The sequence below is a fragment of the Thermobia domestica genome, chromosome 4 (genome assembly GCF_964235325.1).
Source record: "Thermobia domestica chromosome 4, izTheDome1.hap1.1, whole genome shotgun sequence".
In the NCBI taxonomy this organism is placed as follows: Eukaryota; Metazoa; Arthropoda; class Insecta; order Zygentoma; family Lepismatidae; genus Thermobia; species Thermobia domestica.
In genome coordinates this window covers 9484177-9511833 of record NC_137457.1, presented here as the reverse complement: position 1 = coordinate 9511833, position 27657 = coordinate 9484177, and the positions used below count along the sequence as shown (strand labels likewise).

At 35.3% G+C, this 27657-nt stretch overlaps 1 protein-coding gene across 1 annotated transcript in view; it reads right to left on the bottom strand.

The window, feature by feature from the left end:
- LOC145683627 (uncharacterized) overlaps positions 1-27657 on the bottom strand; it is a 497638-nt gene that overhangs the window by 286383 nt on the left and 183598 nt on the right. The window contains exons 46-48 of the mRNA XM_081754963.1: positions 10876-10899; positions 7903-7932; positions 830-847 (exon numbers count right to left, since the gene is read on the bottom strand). Coding sequence (XP_081611089.1) covers positions 830-847; positions 7903-7932; positions 10876-10899 — 72 coding nt within the window. The remainder of the gene's footprint in view (positions 1-829; positions 848-7902; positions 7933-10875; positions 10900-27657) is intronic.

Genomic DNA, 27657 nt, shown 5'->3' with positions numbered 1-27657 from the left:
TTAGGAGGATGTAAAGGCCATGAAAATGCAAAAATATTTTATGCGGACACACATGCACGGTACCATGGACTGCTTCCCGGACTAGTATTATGTAATATTGGTACCGGCATATATATATATTCATTGAAAGAGGAAAACTTGCTTTATTATAAATTTATTAGAACTATACTAAGTATATGATCATAGTAGGTTCTTATCGGATTATGTTTTTGAAAGTAGCATCATGATCTGAATATGTCTCATATGTTTCTCTCTTCACTCACACTAGGTAGCTTTTCCATTAGTTGATTTGAATAAATCACTTAGGGAATTTTACTAAATTGTAATTTATTAATTCATTCTACCGAAAAAGGTAAATTTGGTATTGTTGTTTCTATTAACGCCTTTAAACAATAAGTACTTTATAACACTTTTCATGTTAATGGAAAATAACAAACAGTGTTTTATTTGATATGGTAGACGTAGGTCGAATTCTACTTTATATTAGATTGAGTGTGTCAGTATACGACCATTCCATAATGGTTATTTAAGTGGCGCGACTATATTTGTTATAACACAGACAAGTGGTGAGTAAATTTTCGTAAATATCGACTGGTAGCACTATATTAGGCGATTATCCGATGCTATGATTTATATATTCGTTTTCTATTTTTATGGCATTTACAAATACAGCTCTTTCAACTTTGTGCAAAACATTGAAGTTTACTGTATGTTTACCTCACCGCATAAAAAAACTATATGTATTATTAGTGTGAAGAAATGTTAAACGTTTTATCAGCAAGAGTGTATAGGAAAATGTTGCTATTTGTTCAAAGCATTCTCTACTTACCAGGATCATTCCTGAAAGCTAGAAAATTTATTATGAAAGTTTTATGATATTCTAAGTTATATTGTCTATGTAAAAATAAAAAAAATAATGGTTTAAATGTTAGACACACAAATCTCGCTTTTGGAGTTTGTAGAGCTGGACTTGTAGAAATTTTACATATGCATGGCATGATATGGACATGAGTATGGATAAAGATGAATACTCTAAGTTTGATGTTACCATAAATAGCTTTATGTGTTAGACAAGTTATGAAAATATAAATTTCCATTTTTTTCTGCCGGCCCACCATTGGTGAGCAACTACCCGAACAGGGTTAGGCCCTCTGTAGGGGAAGAGTTGTGAGCTGAACATGAATGGGTTGTAAACATTTGTGGTTTGGAGCTTAGGGGTTCATACATATTTATATTTACCATCGGCTTTATGAAATATATTACATCGTTTGGTCATTATGATCTTTTGATCATAATCATGAGGAAGGGTAGAAGTTAAGGGATGAAAAAGAAGTGCACTTTCACATCACATCACAGGGGTAAGTGCTAGATAGGCAGATGCAGGTTAGCTTCTCGCCTAGGGGTGACACTAGGCATTGATGAGAGACAGTGGGAGCCCTGTTACATACAATAGGTGTCACTGTGCATGTGATGGCCAAATGTAAGGAATAATTTCATCGGAGCAATATGGCTGGTAGTAAGCAAAATCTGGGTGGTCTGGAGGAAGAGTAAAGCGATAAAGAGTGAACAGCAAAGCGAGAGGAGTAGGAATAGCCGGTGTAAGCAATGGAGGGGGACTGCGAACATGTGCTTCAAAGGTATCCTGGAGAAGGGGTTGATTGAGCGCAAGGCGGCGGCAGATATATTTGGTGCGAAGGTCTTCAAAATGGTATAAGATGTGGGGAAAACTGAGTCGCTCGTAGAGTTCGCGGGTGGGACTGGGAAGCTTAACTCGATAGGCAATTCACAAGGCATGGCGTTCAAGAACTTTCAGTTTTTCATAATACTGAGAGGAACCAGACAGCCAGGCAGTGAAACCAAATGTGAGAATTGGACGAAGGAAAACTTTGTACGTTTTCAGAAGCGTGTCGGCGTTAAGTCCCCAAGTAGTGCCTGTTAGTCGCTTCAGTAAGTTGAGGCGAATATACGCTTTATTAGTAATGTCTTTTAAGTGAGGCTTCCAGGTGAGATGATGATCAAATGTAATTCCAAGATATTTAACTGTTTTTGTAGGTAATAAGGGTGTGCCGTCAACTGAAAGGTGGAGAAGAGTAGGGTTGCGCTGGATACGGGAGCGAGCGCGAGGTGGAAGGAAGACTATGGTTTGAGTTTTAGACGCATTAATTTTCAGGCGCCAGTGATGACACCATGTGACGAATGTATCGATGGCTTGTTGCATATAGACATTAAGCTGATGAACAGTTTTATACGTGACTAGTAGGGCAGTATCGTCGGCGTACTGGAACAAATGGACATTTGTTGGAAGAGAGGGAAAATCAGCGACAAACAGAATATAAAGAAGGGGAGAAAGTGCTGAGCCCTGAGGGACACCAGAGTGGATGAATATAGGAAAAGACAAGGTGGAGTTAATGCAAACGTAGGCCAGGCGACAGGTAAGGAAGTTGAAGATGAGTCGGATGTAAGATATGGGAAGTTTGAGCTTATTGAGTTTGTAGATCAGTGCAGGATGCCATACCTTATCGAAAGCCTTTTCGAGATCAAAGAGAACTAAACACGAAGGGCGTGAAGTATTGCAGTGTCTGGTAATGTAATTACTGAGTCTGAGAAGTTGATCGTTGATACTATAATATGGACGAAAGCCAGCTTGTTGAAAGGGGAGTATGTTTCTAGACGACAGAAAGATATGTAAGCGTTTAACTATGATGTGTTCGAGTATTTTACTAAACGTAGATGTAAGTTGGATTGGACGGTATGACTTGGTGTCGGCGGGAGGTTTCTGTGGTTTCAGAAACATGAGCGTCTTGGAGGTTTTCCATTGAGCGGGAAAGTAACCAGTACGTAGAATGAAGGTATAGATGGCCGACAAAAGGTATAGAAGGGAGAACGGACTCTCTTTGATCTGGCGATATGTAATGCTGTCCAGTCCAGGAGCAGTGTTGCGTTTGTTTGCGAGAACGGAGGTGATGTCTGGAACTGTGATTGGTGCTGTTAAAGGAGTGTCAGGAAGTGTGTGATCTATATGGGGTTGAAGATTAGGTCAACTTAGGTTCAGATGATCAGCTGGGTGTGGGCGATGTGGGTTTGTAGACGGGAGAGGAGTAAAGATATCCTGCAGATAATTAACAAAGGCATAGGCTTTGTCGAGATCAGTATGTAGAGGTTGATTTTGGTCTATGAGAGGATAGGTGGTAAGAGTGGTCTGCCCAGTAAGAGTTTTAAAGCGTTTCCAGTACTGACTGGGATGTGCGGTAGTGCCTAATTCATTACAAGTCTTGATCCAAGAACGTAACTTTTATGCCTTTAGGTAATTGCGTACTGTGCGAAGAAGTTGACGATGATTATGAAGAGACTCGACATTGCCAGTATGTAAGTAATCTCTGTATAACTGACGGGAGCGTTTAATGAGAGGAATATATTGTGGAGGAAGGGGAGGGAGAGAGAAAGAACATTTAGAAGAAGGGTAATGTTGGGTTGTGACAGAGGTGATAGCATTTGTGATAATATCTACACAAGAATAAAGTTCAGACTCTGAGGTAGGAGGCAAAACAGTATTGACGGTTTCCTGTATACATAGTCTGTAGTTTGCCCAGTCGGCTCGATCAAAACGCAGCCTAGTACAAGTAGAGGGGTTGGATCGGTCAACGGTAGCTGGTCTGGAATGAAGTTGTAGCTTGATAGGAGCGTGGTCACTGCCTATGAGATGTAGAACATCGATCGTAAACTGAGATGCAAGATTAGAGGAGAGTATGACAACGTCTGGGGTAGTTCGACTATCTGGGCGTGTAGGTTTCGGTAGAGGAAGTATTATGCCAGTTGTATGACCGGTGATAAAGTTATGAAAGCGGTTTCATTGTGCTTCGGAACGGCTATGGAGATTGATATCTGCCATTATAAGATAAGTACGAAAGGTGTTAAATATATATTGAAAGAATGGTAATGGAATGTTATGGCCGGGCCGCACGTATATTGTAGCTAAGGTTATGTAGAGGTTCTTATAGTAAACAGTTGTGAGAAGGTGTTCAGGAAGGTTGAGGACAGGCGAAAAATGCTGACGATATGGAATGGCAGACGAAAAGCCAATAGCAACACCACCACTGGCACGGCGTAAGACATGTGGATTGTCATGGCGGATAAGCTGGTACCCAGGAAGACGACAATGGAGTTTGGAAGTAAGGCAGGTTTCATTCAGAATGAACGTATCAACAGTTCTTCTTGGAGTAAGGCTTGAAACAATAGTTTATGCTGTTGCAAAGAACGAATATTTAGAAATAAAAATGTAAGCCCCATAATGAAAAAGAACTTGTATTGGGTAATGAAGGAATTAAACTGCTGTTTGCTGAGTGCGGGAGTGAAAGTAAACATACGGTCCAGTTTATGTGGCATGGAGATTTGCATGAAAAACATATTTGGCAGCTAATTATATATGATGTAAGATATGACGTCGCAAAAACGGATGGATGTTCTGTAATGATAAGGTGATGAAAGAAAGCAATTGGGAAATGGTGACAGGTGCTTCCAATGAAGGTGGTGGTGCTGGTTGCGCTTGTTCCGGGAGACGTAATGGAACAACATTCTCTGGTTTGGACTGATCTGGTGATGGTTTAGATTGACATTTATAGCTATAGGTTGGATGTTTTTCTGGGCAGAGAGAGCACTGAGGGGGTTGCTGCATATTGGAACATGTACGGGTTAGATGCGGACCTGCACAGTAGCCGCACTTTGGTTGGTTATGGCACTGATTGGTAGGATGTTGACCATAAGTTTGGCAACGCTCACATCTAATAGGCAAGGGTTTAGATGTGTGAGACGACTCTACACGGTGTCGTTTCTTGTAAATATAAGCTCCTAGATAAAATAGATCATTGATGGTCTGCTGAGAATTTGTGAGAACCCGCACCATGTATGTCGGGCCTTGGTTATTTCGAATTCTCAGGCATTTAAGAATAGTATGACCTTCTTGAGTGAGCTCCTCCTGAACCTCTGTGTCAGTATATGTAGGATCTACTCCACAAATGACCACAGAGAGAGTAGGTGATCTACGAGGTGGGGGTGGTTGCTTTAGACGTGAAGTAGAGAGAGTCTTGAGAGATGCCTTTGTGCCGAAGATTTCGTAGCTATAGGAATTCAACAGTTTGCGAGAGAATTCTGAATCACTAGTCTTAATAATAATGCCAGAGCGAGTACGAACTAATTGAGAAATAGCAGAACGCGGCATGTATTTGCAAAAACAGACGTTTGAGGTCCTCATACTTTGGATCGTAATGTTCTAAAAGAAAAGAGTAGATTGGAGCCTTGAGCGTCTCTTGCAAAGTTGGAAACTGGTTCGTGTCAGTCATGTCAACAGACATGGATGAAGTATCTGCTGGAATATTGTCATGAAGCTTATGTGGTCTCTTGGCTGGTGGTTGTGGAGTACTATTTGAAGCTTTACTAGGTGAGCTTGAACGAGAATTACTATCTAGATTTTTCTCCAGAGATCGTGCCCTCCGTAACCCTGGTTTCCCAGAGGTTGAGGGGGCAAGGAGAACAGGTGGCAGATTAGAATGACGACCAGCCAAAGGTTGAGACGCCATGATGAAGATGCAGGCACTCCGGCCTGATAAATGTGTTCACAATGAACCAGGTGAGGTAATAATGTAGGTAAAGAGAACCCCGTTTGGATAGCTTCTCAGGTAGGCTTGAAGTCGCTTTTAGTCTGCGTCGGTTTACTCTGGTATTGGCTAGATCAGTCTGCCAGAACAAACACACAAGTTATCAGCTTCTTCAGCCAGGAAGAGGATAGGATCGCAAAAAACAGCCGTACTGACGTCTGGTACGTCACAGCTGATAAGGCCAATAGGAATATTGACCTGAAGATGTAAATTTCCAATTGGAATCCTAATTATTTAAGCTTATCTGTCGTAATATATTGTGTGTGATATTTACTCAAAAGTCAATGCCCAATTTCTCAAAGAGAATATACTCCAATTGTGTGTAGAGTTTTGAAGCAGCAAATTATTTACATAATTGTTACCTTCTTTACATATTTTGATATGATTAGCATACAGCATACATTTTCAACATTTATTTTAGTAGGCATGTGATCTATAAAAAGAAAAACTGAAAAAATCAAGGGTACAAAATTGGACTTTGCGGGAATCCTTTGTTTGAGTCACGTTATATGATGTAATGATCTTGTGTATTACATGCTGTTTGCTATGACCGAGACACGAGTCCACAAGATTTAATATTTAACAAGACAAATCAAAAGTAGTTCAGTTTTGTAGTCAGATGATTTGATTAATTTTATAGAACACTTTAGAAAAGCTATATACAAGTTATCCGCCTGTATTTTTTGTAACAGTTACAGTATTCTGATCAATATCAAATTTTTAAGGACCTTTCACGTTCTTCAAAGTAATAAACAGTTTCGTATCCTGTACCTGGCAGCAATTATCAGTTGAAAATAGAAAACGAATTTAAATGGAATCTGAATTTTACGTCCCACGTTTTGCCAGCTAAGCTAAAGAGACAATGATGATTAGAAATGAGTGCAATGGCGGAATAATGAATGTGGGAAGAAACGTGAGAACCACTAGGAACCCATACGCACGGTGTTTGTCTACCACAAGGTAAACTTTTCGTGATTAGTCTTTGAACCCTGGAACTCATGCACCATGTAATAATTAGGAAATGTCTTCTCATGTGCAGGTGTATCTACCAGCACCAATGATATTTCTGAGAAATATATGTGCCTCTTCTAAACGCATGCAAAGGCGCAGAGACAGGGAAAGGAAACTGTATTAATATATATATATATATATATAGTATGCCGTTAAATTCGTTGTGGAAAACCACAAATGTGATTCCTGATAGTAAAACCAACAAAAAAGTTCCAATAAACATAGGGCGAAAATCACATCGTTTACATGTTATAGGCTGCCGAAATCATGATAATATGAAATTCAAAGGTTCATACCTCCAACACTATGCGACGTACCTTGGTCGGGTCAAGACTGGACGTAGGAAATAGTATGTGCCGTTTAAAAAATGCGGGTTTCAGAATCCTAAGGTGCTTCCACAACAATTTTTATAGAGGGAGTTTGTCTACGGGCTTATGATAAAAACTACCTCCTATAAATGTTGCGTGACTACCTTAGGATTCTAAAACATGTATTTCTGGACTGCTTAAATGCATTAATAATATTAATTTATTTTATTTATAAAGCATGCTACTTCCGTATCTTTACTCCAATCGATATATTTAATAAATCATGTGTCCTTAATATGTACTGCATTAAAAGCGTTAATGGCGTGATTTAGAAAATATTTTATGTAGCTAGTATATGATTCATTTTTGGTATTTGATAATATTAATTAGTACCTTTTTTTTGGTAGAAAATGATAACTTAATTCAATAACTACTTAATTTCAATTGTGCATTATATGAGAAATCGCCATATCGAATACCTCCCTAGAGAGCGCTTTATCTGTTGAGAGTTCTTGATATAAAGCATTGTTTTCAGTATGTACCCATTGTATCTAACAAAACGTTGTGAATCAATATAATATTTGAGGATTAATTTCGAAATGGTAATTCTTAAATAATTTATTTTTATCTTCTAGACTATCACCTTTGCTAAGACGATACTTTCTATTATGAAATTAACTGTTATGTGTATAAGTTATAAGGTTGATTATCCGTACAAATAATAACACTTAAACTTTAAAATCTTGAAACAAAATTCGCACTAGAAAATATTTAAAAAAATGAATATCACAACCAATTTTTACTATTCTCTTGATACTTTAATCCAAAATTTCTGAAGGAACAGTCAACATTGTCCTTCCTTCTTTGCTCCCACTTACATGATACTCTCAACATTTTAGCGATAAATTAATAAATATATAAAACATACTTACATCTACTGCGATAATCATAGTCATCATATGCTGTAACAGATAATTAAGGTCTAAAGCGATCTTAATCTTTTATAGTCTACACATTATTAAGATAAACATACTATTAAAATGTTATTATGTTTAAGAGAGTTAAAGATTAAGGAATAAGAAAAGTCTACGTTTAAATAAGTAACTAACTGCATCCCTTATGTAACTGGATGTTCAACGCTGCGTTGTGTATCTTATTATTTATTTATATAAAAGCTACATTTATAATCTGTTCTTGTATATGCGTAGAAAGCACTCAAGGAGATTAATATTTTTGATACACTTATAATTTTTGATACGTCGTTACCGTTTGGAGTCAATACCCTCAGACAATAACAGATCCAGTTACAAATGGGAGTTTTAGATTGTGTTTCAAACACTATTAACTACTTTTCAGTTTGTGTACAAGGGATTGCAATTCCTTTTTTTTTTTTTTTTACATATTAGCTATTTAAATAACAAAACAAAAATGTTATGAAGACAATTGAATTTGTGTTATTAGAGGTCTACTGTGCATATTGAATATTGATTTTGAGACTGAAAAATATAAAAAAAAATAGCTCCAACATTGTCCTTAAAGCTGTGCTATAAAAGATACTTTTGCACAAGTGTATATTCTTGCACCACGAAACTTCACTCAAATTGCACATTACGTTGTCCAGAAAACGAACCGTTTGAATGTTACTTTTAGATTTGTTTCAACCTCCACACAGTTTTAGTACAATGAGCGAGTATGAATCGAGCAAACTTGCTCAGGCATTTGAAATATCTTGTTCAAGTCTTCTTATCCCTTGAATGCAAACATATCGAACACGCTTTCGTATTTATTTTTACTAATAGGTCTTTTTCATACAAACGCACAGTTACATTACAGTTGTATCGGCACCGGCTTTACTTTTGTTTGAGAATGGTATTATTCTAGGCTTTTGTTTCTCACTTTTTAAATCAATCTTGGGATTATGAAGCATCGACATTAAAAGCATCACACTTCTGTTACTTGGGAAACATACCTAACAATTGCCAAGTCATGAAAAAAAGGAAAATGAGAGTAAACGTTTTCACATGATTTGCTGGTCAACATGATAGCACGTAATTCCTACCTGTGTTTTGTCATTGTGATCACTGGAGAAATATTACTGCATAGTAACTACTTAGTCAAACTTGTAAAGTAATTATCTGTTGTTTCCCTTCGACCTGGTTGAGATTTCAAACTACTATTAATTTTCATGACAACATTATTTGATAAAGTGTTTTGTGGCATTAGCGCTTTTTTACTTCCTGTGTACTCAATTCCTTTATAAATGTATTCAGAGTTAGAACAACATTGTAAGAATATTTTAATACAGTATTTTCCAGGCTTTTGTGATATATATTGAAAGGATACACATCTAACTCTGTACAACAACAATTACTCATCAATTGTGATATTCAGCTCCGGTACTATAGTCCTTGTAAAGTTTTTATAAGTACATCCCACACAAGAGTGATTATGCCAAAACGATGGTTTCCAGTTTTACTAATGTATCATAGAAGCATTCAGCTTATATTCTGGAATCTGTTTTCGGACATTATTACACAAAATTTTGGGTTGTTGTGTGTTAATGTTGATCTAAGAAATATCTCTTTTACAAGTTAGTCACGGTTTTTCTCAAGACCGGCATAGAAAAGCGAACCTGTAAAGGCACGTAGTTCAAAGGCATCAATATCTTTCCAACATTTTTTTTAAAAAATTTACTACAACACGTTACCTTCAAAATTTGTACACAGTATTAACTCGTGGAAAACCTCAACAGTAACGAACATATCCAATATATATTTCGGTGACGAATCAGCAACATTTCTACTTGATCCTATGTGTCTCGTCATGACAAATCATATACACGTTTGTGAAGTCTTTGAAGTTCGCTTGTTTAAAACTGTGCCGTCTTTGGATATGGAACATTTAACTTATATAACTGCTTTCCTCCTTGGAATCCAAAAGCCAAGGAATGTATCGTTATCTGTGTCAGTTCCACAACTTGATGCTTTATCATAATAACCACTCTTGTTGCAAAAATCTAAATCAATTTCCTGTGCCATGTGCTCTAAATCACTACAGTCATCTTCACTATCATGTAATAGTTTGTGCATTATTTTCTTCTGTGAAAGACCACTCTAAAGATAACACCTTAAAAGTTACAACACCAAGAATTGAGCTGAGTTGATTTTCAGTTTAACATCCTTTTTCAGGAGCGAGGTATATGTGACGAGACATACTGTTTAACTGAAATCCCAACCACATGAGATCACGCCGGGAATCGAATACTACACTAAAAGTTATGAATAGTATATAATAAACGTTGACCATTACTACACGAATGGCCACAGTGCAATCTAGAAATCAAAACTGAATGTTCTTCTTCTTCTTCTTCTTCTTCAATAATATTACTGTACTATGACCTTCATATATCTCTCGAAATGATGTCTCATATTCGTACAAATCATGTAAGTATACAAGTTCTGATATAATATATAAATTAGCGGTTATAACTAGACCCTTCCTGTATTTTAAAATAATCAGAAAATGAGTGTTCTTAAAAGTTACAAAGTAGAAAAAGAAAAAAACTTAATTTAATGCCTATAAGAAAAAGGTTGGGGATAATTTGACCTCCAGATTGCATATAAGGTTTAAGAAGTAAGCACGTAATAATACTTTTCTTGAAATCGAAATAAACAGGACGTAGTTATTCGCAAGATCGGCGTTCTATATATGATATTAGTAGTTGATCCAAAAAATTGCTGCTGCCTTAAGTTTTATGTAAGTATAAGTATAGCATAGTTTGTTTAAGCTTGTACATTCTACTAACTACTTTATTAATACAAAATTGCAAACATACTATATATTAATAAAGTAACTCAAATATACAGTATATGTTTAGTGAATATCATTTAAAACATATAACTTACGGTAGAAGTCTGAACTATAACGACCTATTAAGAAAACGAAATATAATTCTTTAATATTCAGCTTCATTTAATCACAATATCATTGACTGCAGTTTTAAAATCATGTCATTCATACAATTCAGTAATCAATAAGCCTAGTTTAGTGAAATAAAATATGATATTTTAATACTTTGTTAAATATAGATATGATTGTATAGCTAAAAGAGATTTATTAAAAATATACGATTCGGTCATATCAAAAAAACTTTGTCACAACACAATTCAAATTTAAAGTTCATTTGATGGTGTTTATTGAAGCAAATATTCGCAACTAGCAAAAGGGCTATCCCTTCCGATAGATTTCCGTTTTGATATAAATGACATAGAATGGGTGATACAGAACTGCTTTTATACATTATGGAAAAGTAATGCGTTGCTGTAAAGTAGAGACATACAATAGCACACTAACTAACTAACTAACTCTACGGCCTATGGAACCCGGAGGTTCAGTGCCGCGTACACAAAAGCTCTCCACTGACTTATATCCTTAGCTAATTGGATCCAGTTTCTACTTTGTATTCCTATCTCTGCTAGATCCATCTTAATATTATTCTCCCATCTGCGCCTACGTGTTCCTAATGGTCGTTTTCCTATGGGTCTACCAGTCAAGACTTTGAAAGCATTTCTACTTTCTTCCATTCTAGCTACATGACCTGCCCACCTAAGCCTCCTAGACTTGACGACCCTAACAATGTTGGGTAAACCGTATAAACTATGTAGTTCCTCGTTATGAAGCTTCCGCCATTCCCCATTCTCGTTCCTCTTGGGTCCGAATATTCTTCTCAGAATCCTGTTCTCAAATACTTTCAGTCTATGTTCTTCCCTCAGAGTAAGCGACCATGTTTCGCAAACATATAGAACAACAGGCATGATTATCGTTTTATATATTTTAAGCTTCAAATTCCTCGACAGAATTCGCGACGACAAGAGATTTTGAACCGAATAGTAACACGAATTCCCTGCTTTTAGTCGACATTTAATTTCTTCGTGAATATGATTTTCGTCTGTTAATATTGATCCTAAATATTTGAAAGTATCCACTTTATCAAAAGTATTATTTAATATTTTAACGCATCCACAATTTGCCGTATTACGGTCCCGACGCACTTCCATGTATTTAGTTTTCTCTGCATTTACTTCTAAACCCATGTCCCTGCAAGCGTTTAATAATATCTCTGCATTTATTTCTACTGTTCTCCTATCATCCCCTATTAAATTTACATCATCAGCATATGCCATAACCTGGTGAATGCCGTACAAATCTAGGCCCTGGTTGCTATCTTTGATTTTCCTTATGGCGTATTCCAGCACAAAGTTAAATAATAATGGCGACAACGCATCTCCTTGTTTCAGGCCATTTTCGACGTGGAAGCTCGTGGACAAAAATTTTCCTACCCGGACTTTACTTTGGGATTCACTTAAACATATCTTAATTAATCTAATTAGCTTTCTCGGTATTCCAAGCTCTGTAAGAACGTTGTATAATGTTTCTCTCCTAACCGAGTCGTAAGCCTTTCTAAAATCAATAAATAGTTGATGTACCGGGGTATTGTATTCCCACTTCTTTTCGAGTATTTGGCGAATGGTAAATATTTGGTCGATAGTTGATCGATTTCGTCTAAATCCGCACTGATAATCTCCAATAATTTCATCTGCGTGTGGGGTCAATCTTGCTAACAGAATATTTGAAAGGATTTTATAGGATGTTGACAGAAGAGAAATGCCTCGATAATTATTACAGTGAGTTTTGTAGCCTTTCTTGTGAATTGGAACAATGATTGACTCTTTCCACTCTTGTGGCAATTCTTCCTTGTTCCAGGTAAGGAGAATGAGTTTGTGTATCTTGTTCCACAATTTTTCGCCTCCAGCTAAAATTAACTCAGCCGGAATTTCATCTACACCCGGAGATTTTTGTTTCTTTAATTTCTTTATAGCGGCTTCCACTTCTATTCGATTGGGGTCTGGAATATACGGTTCTGCGGTGTGTATCTCCTTTTCTCCACGCACATTAGTTTTTGGCTGCGTGTTCAGCAAATCGTCAAAGAAATCTTTCCATCTATTTAAGAGGCTATCCGTATCAGTGAGAACTGTCCTGTCAGATTTCTTTAATATATAAGCACGAGGTTGATAGCCTTTCTTAAATTCGCTGATCCCCTTATACATGTCCCGAATATTTTTATTTTTACTATTATCTTCAAGTTCCCTAATTTTAGCTTTCAAAATTCCCGTTTCTTTGTTCTAAAAGTTTTGGAAGTTTCCCGCCTGATATCTGCTAAATTTTGTGAGGTTATTTCATTAGGATCTTGTAGCCACCATAATTTTGCCTGTTTTCTCTTCTCTCCTAGTTTAATGCATTCTTGGTCGAACCATGGTTTGTTCCTACGTATTTCCGCGTGTCCCAATTTTTCTATTGCTGAACTTTTATTGCTATCTCTAATTTCAATGCAAGTATCCTCAACACTAGTGCACTCCGAGTATTCTAAAACCGAGAATCTATTCGAAACTTCAATCTGGTATTCCTCTCTTACCTGGCTCTCTTCTAATTTCTTTAAATTAAATCTCTCCGTTTTCGGACATTGAGTATTACCTTTATTCAACGATAATCTCTCCCGTATTATCACTGCTACCAGGTAATGATCAGTTTCACAATCAGCCCCTCTAAACGACCGGACGTCAATTTATTATGCTAGATTGTCTTCTTCTATCTACTAACACGTGATCAATTTGATTATGTGTTTTTCCGTCTGGTGATGTCCAAGTGTGTTTATGAACGTCGCGATGTGGGAATTTTGTACTCTTCACGATTAGGTTTTTGGATGTTGCAAAATTCACGAGTCTAACACCGTTGTCGTTATTTTCCTTATGCAAACTTTCGTTCCCTATAATCGGTTTGAAAATATCCTCTCGTCCTACCTTCGCATTGAAATCCCCTAATAGAATCTTCATATGGTATCGCGGGAGTTGGTCAAATATCCGTTCCACTTCTTCGTAAAAACTATCTTTTATATCGTCACCCTTATCTTCAGTTGGAGCATGTACATTTAAAACAATAATATCACACCACCGTCCCTTAAGAGTAATAAAAGAAAGTCTGTCAGTAACAAATTCAACCCGTTTAATTGCTGGTAATAATCGTTTGTGAACATAAAACCCTGTTCCTAACTGGTGATTTTCATTTCCTTCCCCGTAAAAGAACGTAAAATTTCCGGAATTCTCAGATCCATTTCCTTTCCACCTAACTTCCTGAACTCCTACTAAGTCCATCCTGTATTTCTCTAACTCACTCGTTACAGATTTTAACGCGCCTGCCCTATAAAGACTTCTAATATTCCATGTTCCAAATCTCATGTCCATTTTCTTTTGCTGATGTCGTGCCAAGTTATCAGTCCTTGTCCGAGATATTTACCATTCAAATTAATTCCCTTGTCATAACGGTTTGCAAGGTCTGAGTTGCATCTTCATCCAATCCTACTGCCTAGGAATGAAGCTATCCGCTAACAGTTCATTTTCATTGTCGAAGCGGTGAGTCGCTAACCAGTATCCCATGACCGGTAACCAGTATCCCTCAAGAACTACGCCCGTTTTCATTGCCTTTGCAAGTTCATTCCCGAATACTGATTGGTACCTACTTCTTGCCGCACCGTCCACATTAGTTCCAATATTTTTCAATATGATGCACTATTCACATGTGACACCTGCACTCATTGTATTTCTTCCGTAAATGCTACATAGTTCACAATGAATCGCAGCTGCCGAAAGTTTTTCCAATTCAGATATTGTATAACTTCATTACATTAATATTTTTTCGTAAACGTTTCTATTGGATCTCTCAAGTTCAATTGTTATAAAATACTAGTTAAATGCAACCCATCCTACTCTGACAGCTCAGTGTGAAGTGAACTACTTCATATAATGTCAGACGATTAACGTTCTTCCCGGCCGTTTCTCATTTAAGCACAAATGCAGTTTCATTACGGAATACTCTCTCAATTACATTTATCATGCTTGTAGTTTCTGGGTAATAAAATTTTTGGGTCCTTACTGATATTGCTTTCTACAAGTCTCCACGGCACTAAGTGAAAGAAGAACAGTTGTTTATGTTCTTCGTTGCTACAGTCAATATACTTAAATACTTAAGCGCAATTGGGGAGTTCAATTCATATATATATCTGTTTTTCTTCTATTGCAAATTTCGTCCTTCAATATTATGAATATCAAACAAGATTACTTTTATTATTAATATTTCGATTATTTTTAATATTTTCCCTATATACGATTGACTCTTTTCGTGACTCCCGCCTAAGTGTTGAATATATAACCAATACACTGAGCGAAGTTTGTTCTTTAATACAAAACATTAATTCAATACAACTGTTAATAGACGTTCTTTCAATAGTTAAAACACAAGTCAATTTTGAATCATCAGTAATGATCATTGTAAATAGTCCAAAAGACATGCTGAAACCTCCAAACCAATGTGAATGCCACATATTACTTTTTTAGTTATTCCATATATTTTACAAAACATTAGGTTGATGTTGACATATTGGGCATATATTTTCCTACTAGTGTAACTCTAAAATGGTGGCTGAAGACTGGTTGAGAAAGTACCTTAATCTTCCGGTGAATGCTATTGCGCCACTACAATGATTATTTAAGAGAATATGAAGTAGCAAAAAAGTTTTCTGCATTGACCGACATCTCACATCTGCACCTATTTACATCTATAGCGTGATAGCACACAATGTTACAAAGCTGTTATGCACATTGTCATATTAACAGAATTATTGAAAAATGGTTGAAATAATATCAATATGGTTAATATATTATTTCCTAGCATTCATATTCTACAAAAAAATCGAGGTAACAACGATAAACTTATACACCGTGTAAAGTCTATAGAAAACATCTTCAAAAATTTCTGGATTTTACTTTTGAATACAAATGACTAGTGTAAGACTACACATTTTGATTATCTGCTTAACACACTCTCTGAGTGAAAGTAAGACTTATTCTTATGTCATGCACATACTCCTTGTAACGTGACTGGTTATTTATGCAACGTAAAATTTTAAAGAATGAAAATCTTTAAAATTTACGTCCCACGATTATGCAAGCAAGGTTAAAGGAAACCGTAATGATTAGAAAAGAATGAAAAATTGCCATGAAGGAAATGGGTAGAAATCGGAGAAACTCAAGAGTAGCTACTCACATGAGACTTACTTCGGGTGAACTGTAATCAAACCAAAGTCCCAATGCACTAAAAGTGAACCCTCTACTACTGCGCACTATGTAACCGGTTTCGAATGTGATCATCTCACGAATGTGATCCATTAAATTTGCCTCACGAATCTCACGATTGTGGTCCATTAAATTTATAATAAACTAGGTGTAGTATTTTAAATAAAATTTAAAATACTAATCATAATCAAACATACTAATCATAATCATAATCATAATCAAATATAATTAAAATCATAATCAAAACATACACAGAGGAAGGTGCCTTCGCATGGCCAACAAGTACTCAGGCATTGTTTGTGCCTTTACCCAACTCAATTCGAAGAAAATGTACTTGTAACACTCACCATTTTGTAACACACTTCACTTCTAACAAATGTGTAATCTTTTCCATAGACGCATATATATATATATATATATATATATATATATATATATATATATATATATATATATATATATATATATAAATGGGATAAAGTGGAATATTAATACACACTTTAATTAAAATGTGCAAGAGAAGGTTTTTTTGATCAAAATTCAAATTTCTACCTTTATCAAAAGTAAGAAAATCCTGTATTTTATATCAAGCAAAACTACATAAATCAATACTCTTCTCAGTCTACAGCTATGAAGTATGATGAGATATGGCTCAGTTTTCTCCTGTTTATTTCAAAATAAGAGTAAAGTTATAAAGGAATGGAAAGAGTACACGATCATTCTTGACTCCAAATTTTAAAATTTCGATCTTATTTGACAGCTTTTCGGGCTATACAAAGTAAATTTACATTATACAAAAGCGGAATGAGACACAAATACTGGTTTACAATATCGTTAAATATTTTCTATTTTCATTTCGTTTTAGTGTATATTTACTTACAAATGAAAATAATTTCTATATTTTATTAAAAGAAAAATGTAGTATATTTTAACTTTTCACCTTGAATCATACTTGTAGTGTTACATTTTTACACAAGAATGAAACAAAATTTCTAACTGAATAAATCCGTATGTAAAACTCTTATATTATAAAAACAACTGTTCCTTGTTAAAAAAAAGAAAGTGCACTTGATGACGATACGAACGTAGATAAACAGATTAGTTTGCAAACACATGAAGCACTATATTGGGCGCCTATTTGCTGGATATGATTTAAAATATTAAGTTTAGAACTGGTTTATATTTTTCTGTTATGTGAAGCTTATAATGTAACAGTTTCTCTTATTCTTATGTATGTAACGCTGTTTCTGGTGTATGATGTGCATTTGAAAAAAAAACTAAAATACTTATCAGAAATGGCATGTACAAAAACTTAAATAAGGCAAATTAATTTATCAAGTAAACGTATTTTCTCACATTTTCTATTACCTCAGAGGTGTAACGATCCCGTTGCTACGTTTGGGGTAAGAAGTAAAATAATAATGTTCTGTAATATTCATTCTCAATAATAGACTAAGTTTGTAATAATTTCTATCGATCATGCCTTCTTTATTTAAAAAAAATTTAAAGAAGACTTTATGTCTTCTCTGTTTGTAAAGAGCGTGTGAGAGAGAAGCGAATTCCTTCGGTTTATTGGTAATTCAAGGTCGCTTGCGCTGCTTGCGGCATTCGTTCAAGAGCTAACAACATTTTCGTCTTTCGAGGCAACTCACGTCCTTGATGGACGTGAATTGTGTCCTGAATCCTCTCATGAAGCTGGTGTGAATCGTAGCAGCGTCATGTTTCCGGAGAATGGGGTCTGGTTTCGTTAATCTTAGGTATTATTGTAATTACAGTTTGCATTAAGAAAGAAGAGCATTGTGCGGGAGGTGCAATGTTTCATATTTTTAAAAAGTAATGAAAGAATTGTGTGCGAAAATAGTTGGAAGTTGGTTTTTGAGAGCATGCTAAATTTTGCGCGGGAAACACGCAAAGAGTTATAGTTAAATTAGGGATAGACCGTGTATCTTTTTATAGTGTTAAATTTGAAGTATTTGTTTCATGTTTTCGTACGAGATTTCCTGCATTGTGCAAAACGTATAATTGATGAATGGTTTAATGTTCCTAAATTTGGAGGTATATTTTTTGTGCCCAATAAAGTTTCCAAGGGATTTAGTTGACATAAGTTTTGGTCCAATTAATATGCCGGTTTTGAGGACATTGATAATAGTATTTTACTCGACTTGGGGGGGTGCACTAACAAGGTGGGAGATTAATTCGTCAGTTGAAAAAAGTTCTCACCGGGTGAATTACACCTAAGATTGGTCAGTAACCTTCTCTATTTGTATCCTGACTTAATTTCCAAATACTCGATAACACTCAAGCATGAAAGTTTGGACTTTTGAAGTAGTTGATTATTAAGATTGGTTTCGCAATGTCGCCTTTTTGACCCAAGTCAGGGTCACCTTGAAAAAGTTAGAATAGTTGTTTTAGAACAAATTATTCTTGTTTCGATATAACGTAGTTGACATGCAGACCAAATTTTGAGAGGATACGGACGTAAAATGATAGTAAGACTTTGACTATGTTTAAATGTTAGTTGGTTTTCAATTCTTCTCCAACTGACCTGTAAATAGGAATTTTTGCTATTCCAGGATCGCTTAATGATTCCAAAATTGTTCGATAATTCAGCATATTATTTTAGTGAATGTGTTAAAAGCGGAAATGAATATTAATTATTGATGTTGAATTTCTGTTTTCAGCAGTTAATTGTTCTTAAAATATTCTGAACGCAGTGGATGTTTGTTAAGTTTGGGGTTAAAATGTAAATAGATACTTGCTGTAGGCGAGTGTCGTGGTGAGGGGCGGCTGTCCAAATTTTATTCGAGACATAGACTGTCTTTAGCTGTTAATCTTTATAGTTATTACGCACGACTAATGTGCGGGATTCTAGAATTTCGAGACTCCCACCAATTTTTTGGAATTGTCTTTGTTACCGTTTGTGATGGATTTTTAATTGCTTCACATTGAACGATTTAACATTTACCGAAGGAATATTCTCATCTCTCTAGCTGTAGATCATTTAACTCTGTGGACATTGCGAATTTTGAAATTAATATCATAACTGTTAATTTTTGGATTGAAAGTTAATATTACAGGATAGGACAAGTTGAGTAATTATTAATTTTCCTTACTACGTTTAATTAAAATTCACGTCCTCGTTAGTCTCCAGCATCATCAGAAAAAGGGAAGTAAAAATGTTATTATTTGTATTGAATTTTTGCTTTCACATTGTACTTTTATTGGAATAAAAGCTATTCTTTGAAATTGTTCTTATTATTTATTGAAGCTTTTTGTGCATTTTTTGTTATTGGGGAAAGAATTATATTTTTTCATATGCCGAATTATCAACCAAGCAATCTCGAAGTTTGTTGTTAGGTTTCTCCCCTCTGTGTAGGTCATTCTGAAGTCGGATAACATTGGTATTCAAAGTTCTACGTTTCCTTGGGTCACAGTATCATTGAGTTGTTGACATTTTGACATAGTCTCTGCTTCCGATAGCGGATAGGAACGCTACAAAATGTTCCACGACGAAATTCCTCATATTTTTCTTTTGTGCAGTAAGTAATAAATTTGGTTTCCTCAGGCGAGAAAGGAATTTAAAAATCGGGAGCGTGATAGCTATTATTTAAAATATACTGGATTTAGAGATAATTAATTTTTGAATATGAATATAATAAATAATTAAGTTTACTGTTAGTTCATTTGATGAGTCAACAATATTTTTTGAAGGCTAGAATTTAATTTCTTTAAAACTAGGATCGATCTCTGTTGGTTCTTATCGCTTCTTGTAGTGTCCGTAGCTAGTTTAGCTGTATGTAAATTTATTTCAATTTTTAATGTATCTTCTTACATTTTGCTTTTTTTGAAATACCAAAAAATAAACTGTATTTTATTGGTATATTTTAATGATGTCTGATAGATCCGAGTTCGTGAGCGTGAGTAGATATAACGGATGGGTATCGTGAACTCATTAAGCAAGATAGAACTGTTTTTTTATTCTGATTTGCGATCAGATTTTGGACAGCTTAATATATCATCAACTCCTTCCACTCAGGGAAGCATTTATATGAGACGAATGTGAAAGGAAACACATACATTTGCTAGTGAAAACAATAAAAGTACGCATTGTGTTAGTTATGTTATTTAGTAGGTAAGTGAATGCCACTAATTTAGATGAAGTTCAAAGAAGTTCACCTTAAGTTGCTTTCGATGTACCGTTAACGCAAACAATACAATCTCAATTTATGAATCAGCACTCATCTAATGCTAGTCCAACCGGAAATATATGAGGTAATAACACTAATAGATACCTTAATCTTCGTGATTAATATAGAAGAGTTTCTCAGATTAGTAACTCTACCACGAAAGCTCCTTTGAGTTCTGCATTTTTCCAACGAGAGACTAACAATGAATGTTGAAGTAGTTGAAGTCAGTTCTGTTGCGATAACTGGAGTCACCAGACCTCACTTGCTAACTGCTGAGCATAATCTACTGATGGGGTATGCTCTCAAGAGAAACAGTGAGTCTCTTGGACTGAAATTTAAAGATGTAAAACAGACAGGTGGTAGAAATAGTCAACTAGTTCTTTAACTGGTGTCAAAAATTGAAGAAACCTTGTTAGAAACTTGCTATTCTTTCAGTATGGTCCTACCTGTTCTTGTAGTTAAATGTACAGGGGCATTATTAAGAGAAATTTTGTAAGCTTTGAATAACAATGTTTGCTGGGATAATTTGAGGGCTAATTTATTAAATACTTATGTTACTTCGCTGACATGTTAGTTAGCCGACATGCCTTTGTGTCGGAATATGTTTATAAGAGACTGAAGTTGTCCGAACCTATTAATGGTTACGTAAGACCTGTTATAGTAGCAATGAATGTATTGGGGTTTAGTGGCCCAGAATTAGAATTAGTGAATATCGTTACTAGTGGAATGAATCGAAATTAGAAGTATGGAATGCTGAATAGTTATACACCGGCATCTAGATTGGAATTATTAGAATTTGAGGAAAAACATGTTTTGAATTTCAGATACCAGTTGGATTATAGCAGAGAAATGGGTAATTCTAGAAAAAGATCTAATTTTCTTGTGTCTAGCTATCAAGTTAGGGGATTGAATCCGTGTGAAACCACTGTTACTATTTTTCGTTATTACAATGTAAATTTAAACTAGCTTTTTGCGAAAATGAATTGAGTCGATCAAGAGGCGGGTCTGAGGATTTTGGGGTCTCTAGGGGTCAAAATGAAATGTCTGAACCTCATGGTTATTCGGAACCAGCTTCTGCGCATATCCTTGGAGATGAAAAATACTGTTACATCGTTGTAAGAAGATTGAATAATCAGTTAATGGACATTTGTGATGATGGAGGATCGAGCTTCAATATTGTTCGTTTGAATTTGGTTCGTGTTTGCGGTTTGGAGAAGTATATTAAAACAACGCAAGAATAATAGTAAATGCTCTATCTGGTTTACGATTTAGCACGAACAAGGAAATAGCAATGACTGTGATTTTTTCGGGTCATTTTCAAAGAGTTACTATAAAGTGGTGGACCAAGAAATTGTGTTTGGCTTGAACTCGTTTATTGACTATTCCGAAACTGCATTAGTTCTCCGTGGTGGTAAGAGAAGAATTTTTTGAATCTTAAGAAAACAGTTCGACAATGTGGTATTCAATCAAAGATATTTATGTCTGTTCAGCGTGCTGCAGTCGAAAGGTCATAGTATTGAACAACCTGGAATGCGGAATGTAGATAATCTTAATGACAACAAAATAATTTCGTTTTTGTAAATGAAGCTTTTTTGATTATGGAATGTGGGATAAGTGTATCCAGTGCAACTTGGACTTAGTAGAAACGGAGTGTAGTAGTTTTGAAATACGAACAACTAATAGTTTGAAACTTATTCAGCTTAGGTCGATGATTGACTCTGAACTTGATTTTGGTTGAACAATTGAAACTACACTTTCTTCTATTGTTGGTGGTTACCGTAGGAATCAATCATATCGTGATATAGGTGTTGCTACTAAAATATAACTGGATCAATCGTCATCATATATGAACTTATCACCTTCGATATCGTGGAAAAATAGTGATGATTCACGGAAGAATCCTGGTAGTATAGGTGGTGCGAATGAAATATCCAAACGCCGGATTAAATCTAACGAGGTTATGCTGATTTCATCTTCGGGAGTTTTTTGTTCTTCGGTGATTGCTGTCCCTACTTGTGGGATTAATTGTGCGAATGGAATGTCCAGTTCTCGATTAACTTCCAATGAGAACATGGAATTGAATGTGTCAGGAGTTGATAGAAATTTCATCAATCTGCAACGTAGTAGAAATTCATATGGTGTGAATGAAATGCCCAGTTACGAAAACGCATGTAATGGGGATTTTGTGACATCCAAGGGAGAAAATCATTATATTGCGGCTCGAGCACAATTAAACGGAAAATCATATGGTGAGGTTGAAATGTCCTGACGAAACAATCCACCAATGGGAAAATTGATAACTTGGATGTTGAATAGAGAAAACTGCAAACTGGAAGATTTCTTTATCGACAGTGAGGATGGTGCATACGAAATGTACTTATTTCAGTGGATTAAGTTTGTTATGAATAGTCCAAAACTAAACTTAAACAGCGAAAGAGAACATAAAAAAAGATACTTGATTGTATTGCTAGGTTTGGGCATTGCTGGTTGTTGATGCGAATTCTTGCAATCAAGTGAACAATTTTCAATGTGATGGTCCATCCAGAACTGAGATCCCAAAACTTAAAGAACTGGTGAAGGACGCGGAACTCAGGAAGAAAAGGAAACGCAGAAGGAAGAAAGATTAATACTGTGGATAGTAAAATGAAATAATGTTAATGAGAGAGAAGTACCAAATGATGCTAGTAGTTCGGGTGTGACTAATTACATGACTGAGAGTAAACGGAAAGATAATGAGTTCAATTATAACCTTAGTTGTTCCGAATCCTCGGCGGTATATATTGAACAGTCTGAAGAATTTCATATATTAATTACATGAAACATAGTTTCAGCCAATTGACCCTTCTTCTGTTCAAGTTCATAAGACTCAGAAAAAAACACAGATGATAAATATGTCAGACATACAGGGGAAATGCCATAATTCGGTATGAGACTCATGAAAGTGCGATAACCTTGACATTGTCGCTTTCATCGACTTACAGAAAAGTAAGTACTCTGATGTTATTTAGGAAAGGTAGGATTCATCAAACGATTTATTGGACGATTGCATTTAAAGCTTAACAAGCCATTTAAGGATACCTTTCCCAACACCCAAAAATTAAGAAAAAATGTTTATTATCAAATTGAAGATCTAATTAAAAGGATTTTGGAAGAGGTTGACCATGCGAATCATGGTAGTGTTTGCTTCCTCGTTAAGATATGAACAATACGTAACGTATTGCTGAAATAATATCAAGGCCAACTGTTTAATTATAAATTATGTATATCCTCCTTAAAATTTAGAAAGGTGTTTAATAGGTTTAGCAGAGGAGAACTCGATTCGAAATTAGATTTAAGGCGGGCTTACAATCAAATTTACCTTCATAAAGAAACACATGAGATAACGACACTTGTTACTCCCAAGGGGTATTATGAACATACTCGAGTTCCGGTGGGAATAAAAAGTGGCAGTAACATTTTGTTGAGATCAATGGAGAAGGTGTTAGGTGTCCGTACCGATCAAGGAGTCAAATTTTATTTCGACGACGTCTTGATAGCAAGCGATTCAATTAAATGTCACTTAAAAATGGTACAAAATTTATTACAGAAGTTTAAGGAATATAACTTAACAGTGTCTATTGATAAATGCTTTGTTTTATGAAAATATTAATTATTTGGTGTATGTAATTCAAAGTGACCAGATGGAAATCGATCCTAGCAGGGTTTCTGCTATAAGGTATCTACAAACTCAGCGTAATATGCGTAGATTTTTTAAAAATGAATTAGTGTCTATTTATTATTTCAAATTTGCGTCGGAGCTTCTGGATTTAATGACTCCGCTTAGTGCCGTTTAACCCCCTAAAATTAAATTTGTTTGGTCTCAAGAAAGCAAGGTAATTCTGGAAAAATCTCTGATTGAAAACATAGTCTTGAACACAACTGATTTGAACAAACCTTTTATAGTCAATGTGGATGGCAGTGGAAGAAACATAGCTGGCTCTGTTTCGCATGATAATGACAATGGTGACCTCCTGTGTGCTTGTATAGCAAAAATTGTCTGAGGTGGATAGACACCGCAGTATTTATGCAATAGAGTTTATAAGTCTTGTAAAACAATATCTCCCTTTAGATACTACTTGCTAAATGAATTCGAAAGAACATGAAGATTATTCAACTCTGGATTTTGCCATTGGTAAGGAAACCCGTAGTTAAAATTCAGCGTGAAGATCAAGTTTACTCTGTTATTATAAGAAGGATTGAAAGGGGTGAAGATGTACCAGGGTATCTTCTGAACAAAAATATCCAATTCAAAGTAACTAATTCCATGATGAATCCTTATAAAATTCTTATTCCGAAAGATTTGAGGAAGATTCTTATTGAGTATTATCATCAAGATTTGCTAGTCTCAGGCTACGCTGGAGTGTCAAGAACTTTAGTTAAGTTGATGAAAAAGTTTACCTCGGAACGTTTAAAGGATAGCGTGAAGAATGTTGTCAGCACATGTGATATATGCCAAAAAATTAAGGGGTCGAACCAAAAGAGAATGGAATTTTTGATTTCCAACTCCTGTGAGTGAGACAATTCAGGTTGGATTATTAAGAGTGGGTGCCTTGCCAAATTCCAACGGATTTAATTTCATACTCACAGGAGTAGAAATGCCAGATGATTTTTGGTTTTTGAACATCTGAGAAATATAAGTTCAACTATACTGACAAATAAGATGAGGGAAATTTTCAGTAGTCTGGGTTTTCCGCAGGCCCTGTCAACTGATAATGCATCCCCATTTCTATCTGAATATTTAAAGAAGTTTTTGTTTGGTTTAGGAATCAAAAACATAAGTTTGAGCCTATTATCCCGGTGGTAACGGGGTTGTAAGATTTATAAAGACGTGGAAGGCATCCCTGAGGGTTTTACATTTCTACAAAGCAACACCTGCGGTTAACTCTTGTGCCAGAGTTTCAATTTACTTTTAACATTAGTGATCATTCAGGATTAATAATATTGCACCTCGAAGTTTATTTTGGACATCCGTATAATACACCTTTAGAGAACCCATGGAGCATCAATGATTCCGATTTTGGAGGAAAATCATCTGCTGAAGTATATATGCATTCAATGAAGAATTTGGAGGAAAGTTGGACCACGATTCATACCTTGATATAGCGAAAATGGAATCCTGTAAATCTGGAAATTGGAGATAATATAATGTTAAAATCTCATGTTAAGTCATCATTGAAAGACCAAGTATCAACATCTTTCAGCGAGAAACAGTATGGTACATTTCTAGTAAGAACATTTCTAATCCCAAACACGGTTCTAGTATCTGATGCGAATGACTCAGCAGATACATATCGCCGTACACATGTTTCTGAACTGAAAGTTTAAAAAATTAGGAGTTTAATTCCTCTTTGGAATTTAGACACTGCAGCCCTTAGAGATCTCTGTTTATGACCATGTTAAGTTACATTATTCTTATATTTTAATTAAATTAAATTTAATGTTTTGTTGTATATTAGTAAATTTTGTAAATTTTAATATTAGAATTGAAATAATGTTAATTATTCATTATTAGACATAATGAACAAAAATATAAGTAATATTTGTTATTATAAACCATTTATCATTAATCATTTTAATTTGAATTGTAATTATATTTGGTGTTTACTCAGTATGATTTTCCACTTATTATATTTGCATACACCACATCTATCCAGAGATCGAATTGGCGAAAAATTCCTTGGTGCTTATCTTTTCGTTTTTTGTTGATTGCCAGCCTGTAACGATCCCCTGTACTGTTATGGGAAAGAAGACAAATAAACATGTTCTGTACTTCTCATTCTCAATAATAGATTAAACCTTCTTTTTTAAAAAAAACGGTAAAGAAAACATCGTCTTCTCTGTTTGTAGAGAGAGAAGGAGAGAAAGGGAGAGAAGGGAATTTCTTCGGTTTATTGGTAAATGAAGGTCGCTTGCGCTGCTTGTGGCGTTCGTACCAGCAATAGCAGTGAATTGGTCTTTCGAGGCAACTCTAGTCATTCGTGGATGTGAATTGTGTCCTGAGTTCTCCTGTGAGGCGGTTGTGCTTCGTATCAGCTTAGTGTTTCCAGAGAATGAGGTCTTGTTTCAGTTCCTGTTGGATTTGCTTTTCGGTGTTTTGAAAATCTTTGATGTTATAGTAATTACAGTGTGCATTACGAAACAGGAATAAAAGTGCGGGAAGTGCAATGTCTCATTTTTAAAAAAATAGGTAATAAAAAAATTGTGTGTGTGAAAATAATTGGAAATTGACCTTTGACAGCATGCAAAATTGTGCATGGAAAGCATGAAACCAGAAGAAGTTAAATTAGGAATAGATTGGATATCTCTAAATAGTGTAAATTTTGAAGTATTTGTTTCGTCTTTAGCTACGAGATTTCCTGCATTCTGGAAAACGTATAATTGATGAATGGTTTTTATATTCCTAGGATTCTAGGTATATTTTTGTGCTCAATATATTTCCGAAGGGAATTAGTTGACCTAAGATTTGGTCCAATTAATGGGTTTGTTTTGAAGAGATAAAAAATAGTATTTTACCCGCTTTGAGGAGGTGGAATGACAAAGTGGGAGGTTGGTTCATCAGTTGAAGAAAAATTCCCACCGGGCGAATTAGACCTAAGATTGGAAAGTAACCTTCTCAGTTTCTATCCTGACTTAATTTCGAGATACTCGATAATACTGAAGCATGAAAGTTTCAACTAGTGGAGTAGTTGACTATTAAAATTGGTTCACCAATTTAGCTTTTTTGACCTAAGTCATGGACATGTTGAGAAAGTTAGAATAATTTTATTAGCAAAAAAAATATCTTGTTGTGATATAACGTATTCGAAATGCAGACCAAATCTTGAGAGGTTACGAAGTTAAAATGAGAGCAAAAAGGTTATGAAATGTGATTTGCCCTTTAAATATATTTAGTTTGGTAGTGCTTTGATTATGTTTATATGTTTGTTGGTTAATTCGTCTCCTACTGGCTTGTAAAAAGGAGCTTTTGCTATTCCAGGACCGTTTAGTGATTCCAAAATTGATCTATAATTGAGCATATTATTTTGGTGAATGGGTTAAAACCCGATGCGTGTATTAATTATTGGTGTTCTATTTCTAATTTGTGCAGTTAATTGTTCTATGAAAATAGGCTTTAACCCATTAGATGTTTCTTAATTTTGGGGTTAAAACATTAATAGGTATTTGCTGTAGGCGAGTATCATGGTTGGGCACGGCTGTCAATACTTTATTCCACGAAATTGAATGCTTTGGTCTGTTAATTCTTACGGTTGTTACCTATATTTATTGTAGGGAATAC